At 44.8% G+C, this 21837-nt stretch overlaps 1 protein-coding gene and 1 long non-coding RNA gene across 3 annotated transcripts; one reads left to right on the top strand and one right to left on the bottom strand.

Moving 5' to 3' along the window:
* Positions 1-6383: 6383 nt before the first annotated feature.
* bicral (BICRA like chromatin remodeling complex associated protein) lies at positions 6384-21716 on the bottom strand. Of its 2 annotated transcripts, none has more exons than XM_061233190.1 (13): positions 21604-21716; positions 16248-16296; positions 15731-15798; positions 15009-15057; positions 14693-14758; positions 13041-14369; positions 12323-12371; positions 12090-12148; positions 11837-11886; positions 11138-11283; positions 10925-11019; positions 10469-10571; positions 6384-9609 (listed from the first exon to the last, which is right to left on the bottom strand). In XM_061233190.1, the coding sequence occupies exons 3-13, from the start codon at positions 15769-15771 to the stop codon at positions 9125-9127; spliced, it is 2472 nt and encodes an 823-aa protein (XP_061089174.1). In that variant the 5' UTR covers positions 15772-15798; positions 16248-16296; positions 21604-21716; the 3' UTR covers positions 6384-9124. The 2 variants fall into 2 exon arrangements, with proteins under 2 accessions (XP_061089174.1, XP_061089173.1); XM_061233189.1 differs by having other exon boundaries at positions 15731-15776.
* LOC133122913 (uncharacterized) lies at positions 20937-21837 on the top strand. Its single transcript, XR_009708156.1, has 2 exons — positions 20937-21012; positions 21489-21837. It is a non-coding gene; the product is annotated as an uncharacterized LOC133122913 (long non-coding RNA).

The raw sequence follows: 21837 nt of genomic DNA, 5'->3' as shown, positions 1-21837 counted from the left end.
ACAGTATTCACCGGCCATTTGGATGTAATGTTTTTACAGGCAAAGTGGTATAGTAATCTTCCTCCTCATTTGATAACTCACAGAATGTTCCCTGCCCGTGGCACATCAATTACATTGGTTCTCCTTTCATTTCACTCATATCACAACTGGAGATTTACAATGCAAATGTGACGTGTAGGCATTTGGCTGTTCTCTAATTAAACTGGGAAAGGTTAGCGTGTCTTTTTTTAATATGGGGCTTTGCGCATGGTCAGTAGGGCGTGTGCTGTACTGAAGGCGAGCAGCAGATTTTTTGCTCCATTACCCGTTCCTGAGCCACCAGCCAGCATCCGCCTCAGAGATATTTGGGCCAAACCACCCTCGAACCGCCCACGGACTGACTCATGTCCCAGACCTGTGTGCTGCACACAGATCCCTTCTTCTCCGAGTGATTTATCTGCCCTTCCTTGTGTTCTAACACCAAAGGCTAGACAGTTTTTTGTGTTTTTCTGTGTTTCACATGTATACCTGCAGGGTTTAATAAGCATAACATTAAATATAACATTCTGGGGCTGATAAAAAAAAGACAAGGGCCTATGTGAGTCCATAGTCCATACAAAAGGGAAAATGTTCCAGATCTAAAAGTGAGAGTGAATCGATTTCTTCCAGAAGAATGGAGGGGAAGAGTCCATTAGGTCACACAAGTACAGCACTGCTCAAGATTCACACCCAAAAACATCAGTTACGTCATTTGGAGATACCCCCACAAAGACACAATGCCACATCAGCATCACAGTGTCACTATACTCTCCTGCAGCTCTCTCCCATGAAGAGTCAGGGGTCGGGGTCAAAGGTGGGATCAACTGCCTCACTTCACTTCACCCAGATGATAGCTTGCGGCTGCATATTACAAGGGGGAAGGACATTTATTCAAGCAAATGCACACTCTCTCAACAAGCCATTTGTAAAAAAAAAAAGGTAACAGCTGGCTCTAAATTCTGGAAGGACAAAAGCGGTAGGCGTTGGACCAAAAACATTTTATCTAATATGAGTATATGTTTCATCATGCTGTCACGGTATGCATGTACTGACTGATAATCTGCAGATAAATCCTGTCAGGGTTTAATGGGGTAATTGACGCCACTGCCTGCCTGTATCACAGCACGTTGCTCTGGGATACCTTTTACAGACACTCCATAACCAGTCCGGAGGCGGTTTGCAGTCTCTGTCCTATGGCAGGACTGTATTTCACTGTAGTTCTGTTATGAATAAAAGGTCAGAGGTGATTAATTGCTGATGTAAAGGAAGGCCCTCATACAGCAGTGTATCCAGGGCAGATCTTCGTCAAATACATAACTGTTTTGGATTTAAATACTTTTCTGCGCTCAATTGATCTTGCCTGGTACAATTGAGCCAACGAAGAGGACTAGAAGGCAGGGTTTGCACTTTTTGAGGGTATTTCCGGCCGTGGCGGTGGTACTGGTCTTTTAATTTCCCCCTCATGGAAATTCTCTGTTCTCCCCCTCTCTGACCTGTCCATATCCACTAGTGAATTCCATTCTGTTGCAGTATCCTACCCTACTAATCTTTTCATTGCAGTTATCTACCGTCCTCCAGGGCCCCTGGGAAACTTCCTTGATGAGCTAGACACCCTTCTCAGCTCCTTCCCTGAGGATGGCACCCCACTGATTCTCCTTGGAGACTTCAACATCCACCTAGAAGCCTCCCAGGCTGCTGCCTTCCTTCCGCTAATCCACTCCTTCTGCCTCTCCCTGCAACACTCTCCTCCAACCCACAAGGCGGGCAATGTCCTAGACCTTGTCTTTGTGAGGAACTGCTCATGCTCCGATTTCACGGTTACCCCTCTGCATACATCTGATCACTTCATCTCATTCTCCCTCCCTCTTCCTCCCCCTCCTCCTCCCCCTCCTCCTACCCACACTTCCTCAGCCCGCCATAACCTCCACTCCCTCTCACCCTCTTCCTTTGCCAGCACGGTCACCACCTCACTCCCCCCTCTCGAATCCTTCTTCAAACTCCCCACTAACTCTGCATCTGCCACCCTCCTTTCATCTCTCTCCTCCGCCTTTGACTCTCTCTGTCCCCCTGTCTCAAAGCCACCTCGCACATCCCCTCCCAGTCCTTGGATATCTGACACCCTCCGTACCTCCAGGGCCAGCCTCCGCGCAGCGGAGAGGAACTGGGGGAAATCCAGAGACGCTTCAGACCTCACGACTTACCAGTCTCTCCTGGCGGCATTCTCTTCCGCTGTCACTGCCGCCAAAGCGAAATACTATCAAACACAAATTCAGAACTCCGGTTCTAACCCCCGGAAACTTTTCTCTATTTTCTCCTCTCTCCTCAACGCACCGCCTCCTCCTCCTCAGTCCTCCTTCGCTGCTGATAACTTTGCTGATTTCTTCGATGAGAAGGTCACAGTCATCCGCAGATCCTTTACAACCACCGCCCCCCTCACTGTGCCCTTCCCCCCCTCTAGGCCCATCCCTTCCTTTTCCACTTTCTCCCCCCTTACAGACTCTGATGTTTCTCAACTCCTGCTCTGCCACCGCCCTACAACCTGTGCCCTTGACCCTATCCCCTCTTCTCTTCTCCAGACTATCACACCAGACAGTCTCCCATTTGTCACCTCCCTTGTCAACTCCTCCCTGTCTTCCGGCTGTTTTCCAGCATCCTTCAAGAGGGCCCACATCACTCCGCTGCTAAAAAAGCCTGCTCTGGATCCCTCCATCATCCAGAACTACCGCCCGGTATCTCTTCTTCCTTTCCTTTCTAAAACTATAGAACGAGCCGCTTCTACTCAACTTTCTTCTTTCTTTTCTAACAACAACCTGCTAGACCCCCATCAGTCTGGCTTCAGATCGGGCCACTCGACAGAGACTGCGCTCCTCACTCCATGCCGCACGAGCAGCCTCCCTCTCCTCTGTCCCCATTCTTCTAGATCTCTCTGCTGCCTTCGACACTGTGGATCACTCCATCCTCCTGTCTGCCCTGTCAGCAACGGGCATCTGTGGCACAGCCCTGGACTGGATTGAGTCCTACCTCTCTGGTCGCTCCTTCCAGGTTGCCTGGGCTGGTTCGGTATCGACACCTCGGCCCCTCGCCACAGGAGTTCCCCAGGGCTCAGTCCTTGGCCCGCTTCTTTTTTCTCTTTACACTCGCTCCCTTGGCCCTGTGATCACTGCACATGGGCTATCCTATCCTATGGGCCCGTATCTCTGCTTGCCTGAGGGACATCCAGAGCTGGATGGACAACCACCATCTAAAGCTCAACCCAGGCAAGACTGAAATGATATTCATCCCTGTTAATACCTCTCCCCATCTGGATCTCTCCATTTCCCTCGGGGATACCACACTCACGCTGTCACCCAGTGCAAGGAACCTCGGCGTGGTGATGGACAGCAGACTGTCCCTTTCCGAGAACATTGCGACGGTGACCCAGTCTTGCAGGTTCTTTTCTTTCGTTCAGCCTCCACAGGCCGCTTGGCACCTCCCCCTCTCCGAACCTCCACCTCACGCTCACGACTACTGTCTGTTCTGGCTCCACGGTGGTGGAACAAACTCCCCATTGAGGTCAGAGCTGTAGAATCTCTCCCCACCTTCAAGTGCAAGCTGAAGACACACCTCTTCAAGCAGCACCTCTCCCCATCCCTCCCTACCTCCCTGTGAACCTTAATTTTTGTGTCTGTGACTTGCTTTGTGTATCGGTATTTTTAGTTGGCTAGGTAAGCAGTGTTTGGATAATTAACTTTGGTCACTTTTGCTCTGTTTGTTTGTTTCTTTGCTCAAAAAATAATAATAATAATAATAAAAAATTGGCCCTCGTCCTTATCTTTGTTGTACAGGTAGCAGTTGAAATTGTACTTCCCTCTAGGGTCTTTCAGCACACTTATCCCTGGTTATGGGTATGCACTTTGTTTGTTGTGCCAAATGCCAATAATGTAATGTAATGTATAATTTCATTGGTTCCAATACACCAGACAAGCTCAGTGAAGCATAGAAAAGTATTTGAATCCAAAACACTGAGTGTCCAGGAAAGGCAGGGAATGTCCTGCATTACTGAACATAAGTTGAGGGTTTGAACTTAGAGCTGATGGGCAGAGGTGAAAACTAGGTTCAAAAAGTAAAATTCCTCCCCAGTATTTTGTTCCAATCACCTGGATTTGCTAATGAGTTAAAATCTTCTGCCACGAGGCAGAACTAATTAGTGAAATGAGCTGGCTGAGTAAGTGGGTGGAAGAAACACACAGCAGGACTTTTACTTTCTGACTCCTGGACTTCACCTGTGCTGATGGGAACCTTAGTTATTTGCACTTCAGGTTTGAGAGTGAAGTCGTGGTCTCATGGTACTCCACCCACTGGCCTCAAGACATAATTGCATGTTATGGACTCATCCTTTGATCCTGGTAAACTTTTTACAAACCACTCACTGACTACTTGAGGAGAAAAATACCCCAAAAACAAAATAAAATTCTTAGACTTATTATAATCTTATAGGTACAGCACAATTATACATGGATACAGATCAGCATTGAAAAATATTTTTGTATAAAATGACATTATATTATATATAATACTGATATTTTGCATGTGGGTATGTGTGTTTGCATGCATGCATATTTTTTAATGATCATTTAATATTATTGTATGTATGTTATTGATTGGCCAAGACTGCCATTTCTGTGTACAATGACAGAAAACATAGAGTTCATCAGAAATGTAAGTTCCCGATGAACTGCCAACATTGGAATGTTGGCAGTTCAAGGGCATTAGGGGATTTGTGGTCTAAATCAAGAAAATGCCCTTCAATGAAGTCCCTAATGCCCCTATAACATATTTTCGTGATTTGACCAGGAACACCCTTTTGCTCTCATACTAGCTATTCTAAAGCTGGCAAGTGATGAGAATCATATATTGGAAATATATTCATTGCGGTCTTCAACCGTTGAAAACATACACTGAAACTAAAATAATATCAAAAAAACCCAGAGTTAAGACTCTTTACTACAAGATAAAATGAGTACGCTATCATTAAGAAGGCCAGTAACTTCCCTACCTACAATGAAATTGCATACACAGAAAACCGCCAAAACAAAAAATGTTTTCCTTTTGACAATTAGTTTCACTATATGAAGGGTGGCCAGATTCCCTAGAGTACTGTGAACATACTGTAACGCAATCAGAACCTAGAGCAATAGTAATTACAGTCAGAAAATCAATTGACATATGGTGTGAATTTCTCAGAATAAGTCAGTCCCTATTTCTGGAACTCCAGCGCTGCTTTGTTGCTGGGCAAATGGTGATGTCGTGCTGCCAGGTCACTCACCTGTCTTGCTAAACGGATCTGAAGGTAAATCGTTGGACTGCGCTAATCCAGTCACATGACTAAGAACACCCTAATAAGAGGGAGGTTGGCGTGGCTTTGAACCTCTCCACCCCATTCTGGCCACACACATTTCCTGCAAGCTTAGCAAGGGTTTAAACCCAAGAGTTTAGCCCACAGAACACCATTAAAGACCAGCAGCAAACGGCTATTCTGGCAGAATGGTAAGCGACCTATGTATTTCAGTGGTTCATGCCATTGGAATTGGCCAATTATAGAATAAAGAATGTTTATTTAGCATGATGTCTCTGTACAGTGAAGAAACATTCTGAGGACAAAAAAAACAAAAATATTAGCCAGATCTGACACTGGGTCCAGTGATATTTAACTCATGCGACTGGTCCACCAGTTGACATGTAAGACCACACTGATGCAGTCTATAAGACCTGCTCAAAACTGACACCCATGGAAGTGCATAAACCCAACATAAGCCCTGCCAAGTGGAATCTGAGAAGCTTTCTCTGTTCAAAATTCTGGCTAGCTTCTCTTACTGGTGGGTGGATACGTGGGCATGGCCAGCAAACTGGATGCAAATACCTGTATCAGAAGAAGAGCATGAAGACCAACAGCAGACTGTTTGCAGCTTGAGGGTGCGAGAGCAGACTGTTAATCAGCCACAGCAGTGGGTCCAATACCTCTCCTGAGGCCAGATCCTGGTATTTGATGTGTTCTGCCTCGAGCACGCCCGATGCAACTAATCAAGGGCTCCATTGTGTTGGTGTGCCTGAAGCGGAACACATCAAATACCTGGATCTGGCAGAACCCAAGGAGAGGTCTGAGAACCAGTGAGTCACAGCAGCATTATGGAAAGGAGGAAATTCACCTGATGGGGCATTCACCTGTATGGTTAAAATGGGACATCCCGCATTCGGAAGAACGAAGGAGGAACCGTAAAACTGAAAAATAAAAGTACATGAACTAAAATGATAAAATAAAAGCAGTCCTTTAACATTACGCAGATAGGTGTACAGACAAAATAACACAGGCATCAACCAGTCTCCAGTAATATTTGAAAATCTATTTAATGTTTTGATTTGTTTACTTTGTGTTTTCTTATAATGAACATCCACACAAAACGATGAAGAAACCAAGGACGTGACAATAAATCAAAAACACATAGATCTTCATTTAAAACTTCACAGCCAACATAAAAATTGACAGCTTTTTGTGCATTTTCTCTTTTTCTTACAAAAAATTATAAATATGTTGTTTTACATTTTTCTTTTTTTCCCCACATTTATACAAAAAATGAAACTAAGTGTTTGAGGGAGACTGATGTACAAACACATCCATAGAAAGTAAGAGCAAAATGAAGGCCAAACATAGAGGATCATGAAAATTTTGATGATGATGATGAAGGTGACGAGAAGCATCCTGTAAGATTCTCATCCCCACAGGCAAACTGAGAAGGCCAAACTCTTAACAAAAAGCAGCAAAACAACTATAGTGTGTATGTTGTGTGTTCATACTTGTTCTCTCCTAAGGCGAATGAGCACTTTGAAATGTAGGCCGTCTGGTTTCATGGTTTCACCACTCATGTTTCCCTCCCCTATTACTTTGTTTTAGGGTGGGGGGGGGGGGCACTGTTGGAACATACTAGACATGTAGTGTATCTTTAAGGAAAACATTTGAGTCAGAAATAGGCACCGCACAAAATGAGCAAAGGACAGATGTATACACATGCATACATGCACTCATATACTCACGCATGCACACACACACACACACATCCACACTACATGTGATATGTTTCTATACATTATTTTTTGATAAATGGTCAGGACATGGATGTGTAAGCACTTACAGACGCTGCTCTGAAGGTGGTTTTACAAATGCACCACTGTTTCACCATTTCCAAGCCTTCAGGGTCCCCCCATAGCACTCTGCAACTATGACCAACCAGTGGCACAGTTATTTTGTCAAGGCAGAAACCACATTGAAATAACACAACTTGACTCTTGAGAAAGCCCTGTTAATTCAACACAACTAAAAGTTCCAGGTACATCACAGGTGTAAGGGTGCAGCCCCACAGTGACTGGAGGGTCACACAACTACAGATGGCCAGGGTTCAGAACCATAAGTGACTAAGGCTTCACAAACCCCATAACGGCCAAAGCTTCGATCACTGCTTACTATTGCAAAAACAATATGAGTGTTTGAAATTAAGGAGTCATTGATAATACTGGATAGCTCCCCTGCTGTAAAATCCAGCTGTGCTAGCTTGACCAGCTTGATAGTTGAGCTGGTGAAGCTGGTCATAGGTTATTCTAGCTGGGTATAAGCTGGTCTACCAGCATGGCCAAGCTAGTCAAAAAGCTGATCTAGCTGGGTATGAGCTGGTCAGCCAGTTAGTGCTGGTAGCTTGTCTGAGCTGGTAGCTGTTCAAAAAACTACCAGCTGCTTCAAAACATAGCTTGTCAAGTCAAGCTGGGAGCTCATGTGAAGTGGTCAATCATCTAAACCATGTTGACTTGGGAGCTCAACCAGCTGTTTCAAAACCTAGCTGTTTTTTTCAGGAGGGTCCGCATGTGAAATTCAGGCAACACCAATCTCCCACCCCTTACAGCACCCATGTGAAGGGAAGTCACACCAGCTCAATATAGAAACTGATCCCATAGAAAGCAGACCACAGGGAGTTCTTCCTGTATGTCAGCACAGATTCTCTATAGTAACTAGTTGGGCAGCTCCTGCATCTACCTTCACAACCAACTACCTCTAGGAGGTTCTGACTGGCAACAGGAACACCTAGTGCTGTATTACTGTTTATAGATTTTCAGCAGAGAGATGCCCAATGATGCAGTATCCTTCAGCACTGCTATCACCCTTATAAACGAACCTTCATTAATATTCTTTAGATCTATCAAACTGAACACTGCAGTTTCAGCAACCATTTGGTTAGTGTTTACTTCCTGTGTGTCACTCAAACAGGCACAAACTTCACGTGCGCCATTGAAATGAGTTCCCTGCAGCAGAGGACCGCTTCCAAGGTTCCACCACAACAGCAAAGTGCTGCCCGCAAAATAGAATGCTATAATATTTAATTTATCAAAAATTAAATGTAAAAAATATATATAAAATCATACAATAACATAAATGCCTCAATCTGAGGCCTTAAACTGACCTTAAAAATCCACTCCTGTGAAGTGTGTAGTCACATACCTGTTAGGTACAAAATACTAATATAGCAACAAAATGAAAACATTTAAAAAACAAAAAATGATTATGAAAATAGACTTTCCCCGATGTATCTTAACTGGTCAGGGCAATTGCTTCAACTGTAACAGACAATCTTGTAGACAGACAACTGTTGAAATAGACGTGAGAATTTCTGTAGTCAGGTGAGAGACACCCCACACTCGTAACCCAGCTTACATACCTGACACACCCTACAAATCATACACACCATTGCGCTACAACCAATGTAAACGCGTATTTTGCTCGCATTCACGCACCAAACACGAGGCTCGGACACTAGACCGGGCTAGATGATATGTCTTCATGTAAACGGCTTGACCAGGAGACAAGCCGGACTATGCCAACTCTGTCCGGCAACAGGCAGAAACCCGACTGAGACAGAGGCAGCTGGACAATAAGAGACACAAAATGGAGGAAGGTTGGGGGGTATGCCCTAACCCTGTCCTCTGTCCTCTGTCCTATTCTCTTTCACTCTCTACCAGGCTGGGGAAAGCACAGTTGGCGGTGTTGGGGGAGGGGTACAAACACAAATTACGAGTGTGGCACTGTTTAACATTCTAATATGCTATTTACAGCGGCCTCCAGCACCGAATCCGTGTGGGTGGCCATTGGAGCCTGGCTGTGCTCTGAGGGGAGGGGCTTCTCTGAGCCCCGCCCCTGAGGCGGCAGAGGGGCGTGGTGTTGTGTGGACGACGGCGTCGCCGGGGGCACTTGGCCGACGTAGCTGCGCCTTCGGGTCTTCTTGAGGTCCAGGATGCTCTTAATGGCTGTCTCCAAGTGCTCGCTGAGGGACACTTCCGGCCCCTCCCACCCCGGGTCCTTGCACCCGGGCTGCTGCTCTGTCCTGTGGGCAGGGTCCTTCTGGTCTGCCTGCCTAGTCCCCGTGTCCTTCAGGTCGCCGTGGTGATGCCCCATCCTTGGGAGGCAAGGGGATGTCGGCTGCAGTTCATTTACCCCCACGGGGCATGTCTCCAGCCCTGCAGAGCTCACACACTCAGGCTTGACCAGACAGCAGAAATCCTCCAGGAAGCCATCTGAAAAAACAACCACAAACAGATCAATATTGTTGACACATTACCCTTTCTTCACAATGACAGGGCACTAGCTGTAAACAGGAGCAATTAGGAAGGAAGATATATACTTTATCACTAACATAACCTTGAGGATTGGATACAATGGTGCATTTTCAGCTGGGTTAGTGCTGGAGCTGGAGAGATAGGGTCCCCTTAGTGGCTAACCTAATGCTAACCAACTGGTCAGTATTCAATAACATCAGGTAACTGCTGTTATTAGCCAACTAAATTCAGTTTTGTTTGGCAACGTTAAAGGGTTGGTCTTAAATACGCTATAAATAGAGACTAGTTGGTTCACGCATAATGGCATCTAACGATTACTCAAAATAAACATGGTCAGCTCAAATAATTGCAATCAGGCAATTATGTCATAATTGTGACACGCCTACCGAGCATTCTGACATACTTCTGACTGCTAGACTGGTATGAATGCAGCTATTGCATAATATTTTTGAAACACGTGATCCCAAAAGTCTGCAATACAATGTTATAAAGCTACCTAAATAGCTAGCCGGAACAAAATGATCGTGTTTTGTTGGTGTTTGTTGGTGTCATTTATGGGATGACATTTTTGATTGTAATCACAGTAGCGAAACAAGGAAAGAAATCCTGCATAGGATGAGTCTAATATGGTGGACATGGAAGGATGAACAATGGGAATATGTATTTGGTTTGAATTCCTTTTTAGACTTTCTGTTTTTCCAGTTTTATGTAAACAAACTGCCCTCCATACTGAACATACTCCATAATGTCTGCGTTTATTGACAAGTAGATATTACCCATCTGCCCCCTGCCCACTGTCCCTGGCCCTCCCACTCACCCGGGTCCACCAGCGCCAGCCGTTTGTCCCGGGTCAGGTCGCTCCGCTCTTCCTGATTGAAGGTCCTGTCAATCATCACCATCTCCGACGATGGACTGGTTCGCTGACAGGGATAGGCGGGGTCAAACAACATTAATCCCGGTGAGAAAATAAACACCAGAAAAAATTTTTACCAAGCCACAGACCAAAATCTGAAATGCAGATCAGTGACTTGTGTGCCAACTGTCTCATATTGGCAGATTTTCTAAGCCCCTTAAGGCGTAATTATATGATTAAAGCTGCAAACTTCAGCCAAAATTATGAATCAGTATTTTTTTATTTCGCTGAAAATATATTTATTTAGATTCACTGAACTAATGTTTTGACACATTACCATCACTGGTGAAATTTTCATTGGTGTAATCACATTAATGGTTCACTAATAGTGTGACTGCACCCAAAGCCTGAGCAACTCACCTCAGCATCCACCAGCAGGAGGCGCCGGTACTTATTCAGCATTGATTGTGTTCGCTTTAGCACATGTGTGGCCGCCATCTCAAACTCTTCATCCACTGCAAGAAGACATGTCATTAAGAGCCTGGCACCCGCATTCAGAGGCACCCACACATACATACATGCACACAAACACACTTTTCACTGCAGGGAGACAGAGAGAACTTATGAAGTCACCGTTTTTGAAGTCCTCGTTGGTAGGCAGACCACCCTGGTACACATGGTAGGGCAGAAGTTGGTGAGCAGCGTCTTCAAAGGAAGAGAAGGGCAGTCTGTCTGCTGCCAGAACCTTGGCCTGGTCCCGCCTCAGCTGTTGGAGAACCCTACAGTGGAGCAGGGTTACACACACATGGAGTTACACATCAGAGTTACATCAGAGCTCCTTAAAGGCACACAGCCTCTCCAGACACACACACACACACACACACACATTAAGCTACATCCGTAGTAAAGGCCAGTTTACAGTCCAGCATCAGGGATGCAACTGGTCGCAGCAACATTTGGTTTGTACTCTGGGCGGCTGGTACAAACCAAGTGCGTTTATATATTTTGGCTAAGGACAACGACCACAGTATACGTTGGGCGACAATAGAACTTTCACAAACATTCAGAAATTTCAGTCAAGCGGCACTCTATAAAGTTTTATGTCATGGATTATAAACTGGCCTTTACACAAAAGAGACACATCACTGACATATCAAACACATGCAACAGAGACAAAAGCCACTAGCAATACAAGTTATACAGCTTCTGGCAGTTACAAATGCGGGAGAGAAGAACACGGTAGGGTATAATCAGAGCACAGCTACAGACAAGGCCAGGGCTGCGTGACTCATGGACATAGACTCAGACTAGCAAAGAGAAGCATCCACTCACATGATTCCTTTGGTGAGCTGTTGAGGGGCGGGTCTCTTCTGTGAGCTGAGCTGCAAAAGTGAATGTTTTCACAGTATATTTTCAGTATATATTTATTCATTTTTCTTAACACACCAAATTGTGTACTGGCAATAGGATATTAGGCATATATATTAAACAACAGGATTTAGCATTTCTTCATTTATAACAGGCACATGTGTGAATACACACACCCATGCACACACAAACACAACTCTATCCATCTTATGAATACCTGGGCATTTGTTGTGTTGGTGGAGTCGACCTGGTTGAGGGGCATCACTGTTTTCAAAACTGTGAGGGAATTCAGAGGCAATGGAAGCAAGTCACTTTACAATCCATACTACTACTACTACTATGAACATCAACATCAAAATAATCATAAACACAGTCATCCAACCCAAGTCCATACCAGAATGGCCACACATACACACAAACACACACTTAAAAGCATCTGCACAACCCTACCTTTGTTCCCTGGTAGGCTGATAAACTGGGGGGTCACTGATGAGAAGTCCTGCAAGTAAGAGAAGTCAGACACCACCGAAAGAGAGGGAGATAGCTTCTGTCAGGCGAATAAAGCCTTTTGATTATCCGTGAAATCACAATAGAACAGACCAGCCTGATGTTTTGATAACAGGGAATGACCCTGTTCATCTGAAAATCTAAATTTATTTGAAGTACATTTGGCAACATTTTGCTGAAGAGAAACGACAGAATATCAGTTGAACAAGATGCATGCATTTGCCTCACATGCAACAAGCATATGAAGCTCAAGTGAGTCAGGGTCTAAATTCAAACTTCTCAGCTATAGGCAGCTGATCATATATCATTGTATTTATGTACTGTATAATGTTGTCATTATTATAATTAAACTTTGTTGCCATTATTACATATTACTTATTTCTGCTGCCTTGGCAAGATTGTATTAAACAAGCATAATAGTCTCTAAATGGAATTTCAGTTTGAATCCTAAACAGATAAAGAGGGGGAGAGAATGAGTGAGAGAAAGGTAGGATGGTCCTAGCATGAATTGAGCAGCAGAAACAGCGAGAATGAGAAAGAGGGGGAGCAAAGCAGGGGAGAGGCTGGAAAAGAAAGGGATGGAAAGAGCGGGAATGAAAGGCACACGAAATGAGGGAGTGAGGGATGTAGAGAGGGACCATCTCACCATCTCCCGTCTCACCTGGCTGCTGGAGAAAGTGTAAGTCTCTGACACGGCGTGTCCGGCCGGGACGGGGGCTTGCGTGAGGGGTACCAGGACACTCTGCCCCAGACTGACAGAGACCTGCTGTTGCCCCTGGGGCCCCGGGGCCCCGCCCTCCACCATCTGAGGCCCCGTGGAGCTCACCAGGGTGAAGCGGTTCTGTACGGCCGCACCGGGCGGGACGTTGCCGGGGAGACCAGCCCACACTTTAGCCCCACCCGCCGTCGCCCAGGAAACCTGGGCTGCCTGTCCGGCGCCTCCTGGCACCACGCCCTGGTTGACGATGAGCTGGCCCGCGAAACTCTGCCCGGCGACAAGCTGCACGGCGGCACTGTGATTGGTCAGAATGGAGTAGGTGGTGCTGGTGGAGGTGCGGTCGGAGGTTTGGAGGATCTGCCCGTTGAGGGCCTGCAGGCCTTGGGCGGAGGTGGTGGGGGTGAGTGATAAGGAGGCAGGCAAAAGGAACTGACTGGGCGGTGGCTGCTGCTGTTGCTGCCCCAGGGGAGACTGGATCATGATGTTGCCCGAGTGGTTGACCACCTTCATCTGCGGTTGGGGCGGCTGAGACGAGCCCCCAGGCTGAGGGGGCGTGGCAGCGGGCGGGGCCTGGAGGCCCAGGCCGCTGATGTTGTACACAGTCTGCCCGCCCACCTGGAGCGGTTTGGGCTGGATGGGCCTGATAAGTGCCTGGGGTGAGGGCCCCCCCTGCTGGATGATGATGTTTTGGAGGGGGATGGACGTCCCGCTGGCCTTGAAAGGGACGCCGACTTGCCCTGTGACCGGGGGGGCGAACATGCCGCCCTGTGCCCCTCCTCCTCCCCCGCCCCCGGGCCGCAGGACGATCTGGGGTCGCTCCAGGCTGTTGATGGGCATCACCGAAGGTGCACCTCCAAACGCTCCCAGCACCTGGATGTGCCCCGCGGTCCCGTTGTGCAGGGGCTGCTGGGAGACCTGCTGGAGCACGCCCTGAGACTGGGCCCCGGAGAAAGGCAGAGGGGACGGCCCCGCCCCGATCGCACCCCCGAATCCCCCAGAGACCAGCTGCTGGGCGAAGGGGGCCGGCGCGGGCGGGGACTCCAACAGGGCCTCCTGGGCCAGGGTCTGCTCGGTGATGTCGGCCTCCTGCAGGGATTTCTGGAGGATGTCGAAGGGCTGCTCCTCCCCCAGCTCCGCCCCTGAGGGCAAAGCTTCGCCCAGCTCCTCCTCCATGAACCGCAGGTTGTTGGGGAGCTGAAGCCCTGCCCCGTCAGGCACGCCCACGCTGGGAAGGGAGCCACCACCATCCTTCAGGGTGGAGCCACCATCTCCCTGCATGACACGTGGACAAAGACACATTACACGCCTCTCAAGCCACTGGGCCTAGCTCCCCTCTGGTACACTGTGTGGTGAGGGATTGCTCTTTGGACAGGTGTATCAGAAGAGTATGTAAACTTCAGCAGAAGTGTGTCTCAAGGTGGCAGGAGAGTACAGCACAATTGGTGACTCCAAACAAAATTAAAATGTGCATGTTATAATCCATGCAATGACAGTATAATACAATAGTTGACAACTCAGAACATTGTGTAACTGTTATGGAAAATGTAGTGTAACGTGTACCGTCTAAGAGTGCACAGTAACACTTATCTACTTACGGAATTGCTGATAAAGAAAGAGTTGGCAGAGCCAATGGTTGTGTTTGTCACGTCATCTTCATTGATCTGCAAAAGAATGACAACAAACGTCAGCCACGATCGTTTTCCTCTTCAGAGCAGGGAACAACCTGGCCAATTACACGCCATTTAGAGCTGGATGTTGTCACAATTGCAATGAAGTTTGCTACTGCTCACAGAGGTCAGGGCTAGCAACAGTAACTACACAAAACATTACATTGCAAATCTAATAGGTATCACTAGGGTGGTGCAAGGTTGGCAGCTTTCATTAGGCAGGTACCACATCCTAAATACATACCGATTTGCTGTTGGAGCCATGAAGATAGTCATTCAGAGCCTGCACATCCCTAAGTAAGAGGAACCGGCAGGATAGATTAGGCAGAATAGGGGCTGTATCTACACTTGAAGTCAACAAAACATTCCTGGTCAGCTGGAAGCTTGCGAGAGAACCTCCAATCACAAGGTGACTGATAAACATACTAAAAACATGAAACAAAACAAGACCGGTGAAAAAAGCAAGTAATTGCAGGCAGATTGAGTGTAGGTGGTCAACAGAAAAAACAACAGAGTCAAGAGGGATGGGCTAATCCTGACCCTTAATTACATCCTCATCTGCTACACTCAGTGAACAATTTATTAGGTAACACAAATAACACACATTGCAACAGTGGTATGCAGAATAGCATCTCTGAACGCACAACCTGTTAAACTTTTAAGTGGATAGAAGATAGCCCACTGAATGTATATCTATCCCTGATGCACAACCTTAAAACATCTTTCCCATTCCAGTCATATTCCAATCATTGCACAACCTTAAAGCGTCTCTGCCATTCGTGGCATATTCAAATCATAACTTCCACCAAGATACTTAAATATATCAGCTTTCAGCTTTCAAATTATCTAGTGGTACACATTCATACAAAGTGTACATTTACACTGTGTTGCCCTAGATAACAGAATCTACAAAGCTTCTTCTCCTCACCCAGTCAAAGTAATAAAAGAACAACAAGACGCACTCACCCTATAATATCGAGAAGACAGCGAGCATCTTCATCGTCCATGACACCTAGGAAGAGGCAAGAATAGACCTAGCATGATATACAGGAGAAAACTTCTCAATACACACAGAAACCAAAAATGTGTCTATTCATTAAACTGCCACAGATGGGACAAGGAGCTGCTAGCAAGCTAATTTCGCTAAGACACTGCTTAGCACCCCAGACATTTTGTGTTGAATTCTGACAAAGGCAGTGTGGTCCACAGCCCTACAGGTGACGCCCAGAGAGGGGGGCCACAGTTGGCAGGATTTTCCTAGCCAGAGCACCTCTGCTGGTCGAGCTGGCACCCGCAGTGTGCAAAGGGTATTCCTCTGACACAATGAGAGCACAGCACAGCTGATGTACTGAATAAGCAGCGGTTGGGCAGTGCATGGATCGGAAAATATATGCATGGCTGAAACTCCCCAATTGGAGAAAGTTGCAGTGATGAGACAGACCCAAAAGAAACCCTTTACATTCCAAACTGAGAGGATACTCACTGGTTTCTGGTGGGGACCATGGAGTCGGTCATTTAACCCCCCAGATTTCCTGTAAGGAGAAAGAGAGGGGCTGATGAGTCCACATAACCCCAACCTTAAATTAATACTTGCCATAATTTTATGATATTTACAATGATAAACACTTCAAATTATCTTCCTTAATTGCCACAAAGGCCATATTGCAGAATAATTACACAAATACTAAATTTGAATTGCAGGAAGGAAACACTTTGAGACATTGTACTTTCAAAATATTTAGCATCACTGCAGATATGTACTTGTGGATGTTCAGGGTCACAACACGAATCACCAATGAATATTTGTGGTTGGATTAGACGATTGCATTAGCCACATGGTCAAATATGTAATAGTTTGGTATTCAAACACCTTTCTGTGCTCGATTGATTTGGTTCAATTGAGTCAACCAAGAGGACCAGAAGCCGGGTTTTTTTGAGAGCATACCATAGGTTCCAATATACCAGACAAGCTCAGTAAAGCATAGAAAAGTATTTGAATCCAAAACAATTATGTATTTGACCCAAGTCTGATTAGCTTGCTATTTTTTCCCCCTAAAACATTCTCCCCCCATGTACAGTCAAAAGAGTACTCAAATCAAAACTCAAAACAGCCGAAATCGTAACAAAAACTCGACAGCAGCAGCTGCCGAAAGCCAGGCATCCAACTTTCGTTAATTAGCTCTATGAATCCGAGCAATCAATGTCTCCGTGTAGACAATTTAGAGTGTGATGTTTTCTAGGTGTTAAGTATGTTCTGTGAAGAGTTGTAGTGTATGAGCTGATGGTCAAGATTTTTAGATACACGTGAAAGACTGCTCCAAATTATATCCTAAGGAAAAACATCAGGACTAGTGGATAGATCTTTATCCACATTGATTGGATTGTAAGGGGTTTGTAAGAGGTACTAAGAAGAAATGTGTTAAGGGCCGAAATTAATCCCCTTGTCCCGTTTCTCCTATCCAGCATGGCATGTATTGCATGTGTGGGAAGCTGTTCCCCGGGGGACCTGTAAGTTTTCATTGCCAGATGCAAACGTAGGTCAAAGAAAAATGATGCACCAGGTAGGCCATATGGTGATTTTAAATCCTGGAACGTATTGAGGCCATTTCACTCAAAAATGTCAGCAAAGGTATGAATTCCCTGTGTTCTCCAGTGAGCAGATGAGAAAGGATGGGAGTCTGTTAACAGTGTATAGTTGTTACAGAGGAATGGAGTTAGGGTTGGTCATGAACACCAAGTTATTTAAATTCTTTAACTAATGATATATGAGGGGACAGGACATTTTTGCTTTTTATATTATTTTGTCCAATTTATTCTGTATCCTGATACAGCACTAAACTCATTAAAAGTGGGTAGAATATGCTGTAGCGAAGTGGCAACTTCATTAACAAATAACAAAACATCATCAGCAAACAAGGATATTTTATGTTGAGTGAGGTTAACACTTATCCGTCAGTGGCTCCAAGGACAGAGCAAACAGAAGGGGTGAAAATGGGCAATCCTGACAAGTGCCACTGGAAAGTACTTGAGTAGTTCATCATGACAGAGACTGCAAATTCACATATGAGAACATATAGTCCCCTCCAAAAGTATTGCAACAACAAGGTAAATTCCTTGTTTTGCTATACACTGAAGACAATTGAGTTTGAGGTCAAAAGATGTACATGCAATGACAGATCCGAATTCCTGCTTTTATTTCCTGGTATTTTTATTTAGATTTGTTAAACAACTTAGAACATATCACCTTTTGTATCAGACCACCCAATTTTATTGGAAAGTATTGGAACATGTGACTGACAGGTGTTTCTTGTTGCCCAGATGTGTCCTGTTAGATTGATTGGTTAAACAATAAATTGTTCTGAATGTCCACTCTTGGTATTAGCCTTGGGTTTTGCCTGTGAAGACTGCATTTGCTTAGGGAGAAAAGCAATCCATTACACAAGCATTGAGGATAAGCTAGTACAACAACTTGGAATGTCCTGAAAAAGAAAGAAACCCCTGAGTACAGAGCAACAGACATCGAACAGGTTGACCAAGGAAAACAGTAGTTACTGACAGAAACATTGTGAGAGATGTGAAGTAAAACCCCAAAACATCAGTCAGTGACATCACAAACAATCTCCACAGGGCAGGGGTGAAGGCATCTCAATCAACTGTTCAAAGAAGACTTAGAGAGCAGCAATATAGAGGCTATACCACAAGACGCAAACCACTCATCAGTAGTAAGAAACGGAAGGCATGATTATAATTTGCAAAGAAGTACAGAGATGAGCCACAAAAGTTCTGGAAAAACGTTTTATGGACTGATGAGACCAAGATTAACCTCTACCAAAGTGATGGAAAGGGCAAAGTGTGGAGAAAGAAGGGATCTGCTCATGATCCGAAACATATGATCGGTGAAGCATTGGTGATGTCAATGGGTCACAGGCTTGATGCAGTTTTTGCAAACAAGGGATATGCTACCCAATATTAAGTATTGTTTACTCTTATTTACTTTATTAGTTTTCCTCACCTAAAAATTGGGTGATCTGATAGCAAAGGTGCTACGTTCTATGTTAACACATTTTAGTGTAAATATCAGGGAATAAAATCTGAATTTCTGAACTCATCTTTATGTCTCAACCCCAACTGTATTCAGTGTAAACAAAGGAATTAGCCTTGCTGTTCCAATACTTTTTGAGGGGACTGTAATTGGAACAAACAATGTTTCACCCAGCATATTAGAGGCATGACTTGAGGAAGGTTTATAAGGGAGAATCTTGTAAGGGAAAATGTGTGTTGAGTTGACATGGAATGACCCTTATTAGACTTATTCTTTTAGACTTATTAGTCTTCTGCTGTAACCCATCCACTTCAAGCTTCAACATGTATCTTCATCTGCATACCACTGTTGTAACACGTGGCTACTTTAGTTACTGACAGGGAGGTGACAGTAACTCAAGCCTTTGACCTCTCTCAGTTGTTTTCACCCACAGAACTGTTGCTCACTGGGTGTTTTTTTATTTTATGTTTTTAGCACCGTTCTCTTTAAACTCTCGATGGTTGTGCATGAAAATCCCAGGAGATCAGCAGTTTCTGAGATACTCAAACCACCCCCTCTGGCACCAACAGCCATTCCACAGACAGGTCACTGAATTAGATAACATTTAGAGGTGCAGATGTACACACACAAAAACAAAAAGGTGGCTTCATTACGTTCGCGTTCTGAAATCGCGAGGCCACAGGTTTTAGTATGTTGCATCTGCATCTCCAGGTTTTGTTTTACTTTTTTATATAATCTTTTTATTTTATTTTCCCAATTTAATATTGATGTTATTATACACAGGCAGTACTTGCATCTTGTATTAGTCATGCAAACACGTTTTCATGCCATTATTTTGTAAAATATGTTGAATTCTCCTTGAACATTGCCATCTATTGCTTTGCTATCAATGCAGATAAAAATGGCGGCTAAAACAACTACGCCACGCCTTGGCTTCAAGCCAGACAACTACCTTTTGAAAACTAAAAGAAAAATTCTTAAAATAAATGAAATTATCCCTCTTTTAACACTGTCTAACTATTTTAGTAGCCTTACAAGCAGTCGGCTAGGGAAATGACTTCGAATAATACAAAACTGGGTTAAATATGGGCTAGGATAAGTAACCAGGACAATTATTACAGATCTTTTTTGTAGCTAGCCTAACGTTACAGTTCTAAGAAAATGGCTAGCGCTAGTTCTATGTTACAGAGATGAGCTTGAAGAAGCAGTCAAATTTGCTTTGGTTGGGGAAACAAATTAACTCTACGCTATAATATTCGCCTTTGTGTAAAAACGAACATTATAAAATGTAACCTATGGCTTAAGACATCTATTTGCTATCTAGCTAAAGTTAGCCTAACGCCTTGGAGAAAACTGGTACGCAGCTAACGTTAGCTAGAAAAAGACACACTAAGTGCACAAATCAGCGGGTTCGCATAGCCAACTTTATGGTTTAAAGACAACAACTGTGACGCACGGTTTATTTCACATTTTTATTTCAAACGTGTAGATGCCACGTTTCACAAAAAATGTGCCCAGCATCATAGAATCATAAAATGGAAGGGAAGTCCTGACTGCAACTAGCTAGCTAGGACAGGACATTCACGAACAGGACTTGCATAGAATTATAAAGAAAACGTAAATGAACTACACAGACAACATCAGCGAATACGTCCATTAAGGATATATGCAAGGGTTTTTAAAAAATATTATTAAAATATTTTCGGACGATTAATGGAGGATATAAGACTGAAAAAAGACTAACGTCATGCCAATTAGCTAGCGAAGGTGACTGGCTAATAGCATTGTAGCCAGAAAACAACGAGAATGGGGGAATCGACATATCCTTTCCTTCATCTCAGACATAGCTAGGCTAGATCATAGGGGGCGGAAATTCACACAGGGGGAAAACGTTTTAAAGTAATTTAAAAACATTGCAATCCTTCAGTCATTGAAATAGACTATGCATTTTGCTTTGCATCAGCAGTTTACATTCTCTTTCCAACATAGAAGCCTCGGCTCGAGAACCTATGATCCTTTGCCTTGTGGAAACGTAATGTATAGCTGGCAATTTTACGTCCAAAAATAGAATGAATTGACAGACAATAGTAGCTAGCCGCTTGCGATTTCAAAACGCCTTTCTCTCGCTCTCTCACTCGCTGACGCTGTCTTTCCGCCGAGGTGGACGTGAGTCCTTTTCATTTACAGCTCTTCTTCCAGCTAGCAAGTAAGCTAATGTCTCCGCACGGCAGCATACAGAGAAAGCACCAGGTTTCTTCGTCGTTCGACTGATTCACTTCAGCTTTTCAGAATAAATTCGGGAGTATCGTTATCTCAAACCGCTGAACTGATTACTGTCTTGTGATTTCGCGAATTAGGCTTGTCTAATTATTTGACCCCCTCCACAGTGGCCCTGAAAACGGAGCGGCGGTGTAGCTTGCTAGCTGTTCCTCCCGTTTATTGGAAACCTCTGGCTTGTGTTCCTCGTCTAAACTTAACAGTTGGGGATCGAAAAACGTTTATCTAAATTTGCATGAGACTAAGACCTTAGAGAACAGAGGCAAGCCCTCACTCCAGTCTCATCCCTCTTGAAACCCAATATATCCATTTGGCAACTTTTAATTTGCTCCCCCCTCCTCCTCCTCCTCCTCTCCCACTCCCTCTTTCACTCATATATTTTTCTCTCCCCGTTTTCTGTCTCAGATTTTTTCCTCTCCAGTTCTCATCCCTCCCCAAAGGAAGGGGAGGAAGGAGGTTGTGTGTGTTTTTCCTTGAAATTTTTATCACAAAATTATAATACACTCAAAGGGAAACTCACCGTCATGAAAAAGCAGTGCCTTGTCAACGGGGTTTCCTCGCCATCACATCACGGGCCGGCGGGGCAGTGGCGCTCATGCAGATAGCCGCAACTACAAGCAGACAGCCCCGAGGAAATCACCAACACGACTGCACATAATGCCTGTACTACCAGAACAGATAAAAATTTAAGACTGAATGTACTCGGAAATGCACTTGAGGGAATTAAACGAATCTGTTCATTTTTTCAATCAAA

This window comes from Conger conger, chromosome 2 (assembly GCF_963514075.1).
Source record: "Conger conger chromosome 2, fConCon1.1, whole genome shotgun sequence".
In the NCBI taxonomy this organism is placed as follows: domain Eukaryota; kingdom Metazoa; phylum Chordata; class Actinopteri; order Anguilliformes; family Congridae; genus Conger; species Conger conger.
The sequence above is the reverse complement of the archived record's forward strand: the minus strand, read 5'-3'. Positions and strand labels throughout refer to the sequence as shown.

Coding starts and splice junctions, on each gene's coding strand:
- bicral (XM_061233190.1), bottom strand. CDS start 15,771: ATGGACGATGAAGATGCTCGCTGTCTTCTCGATATTATAGG. Junction 12,149..12,322: donor CAGCCTACCAGGGAACAAAG/GTAGGGTTGTGC, acceptor ATTCCCTCACAG/TTTTGAAAACAGTGATGCCC. Junction 11,887..12,089: donor CCAACACAACAAATGCCCAG/GTATTCATAAGA, acceptor TCACTTTTGCAG/CTCAGCTCACAGAAGAGACC.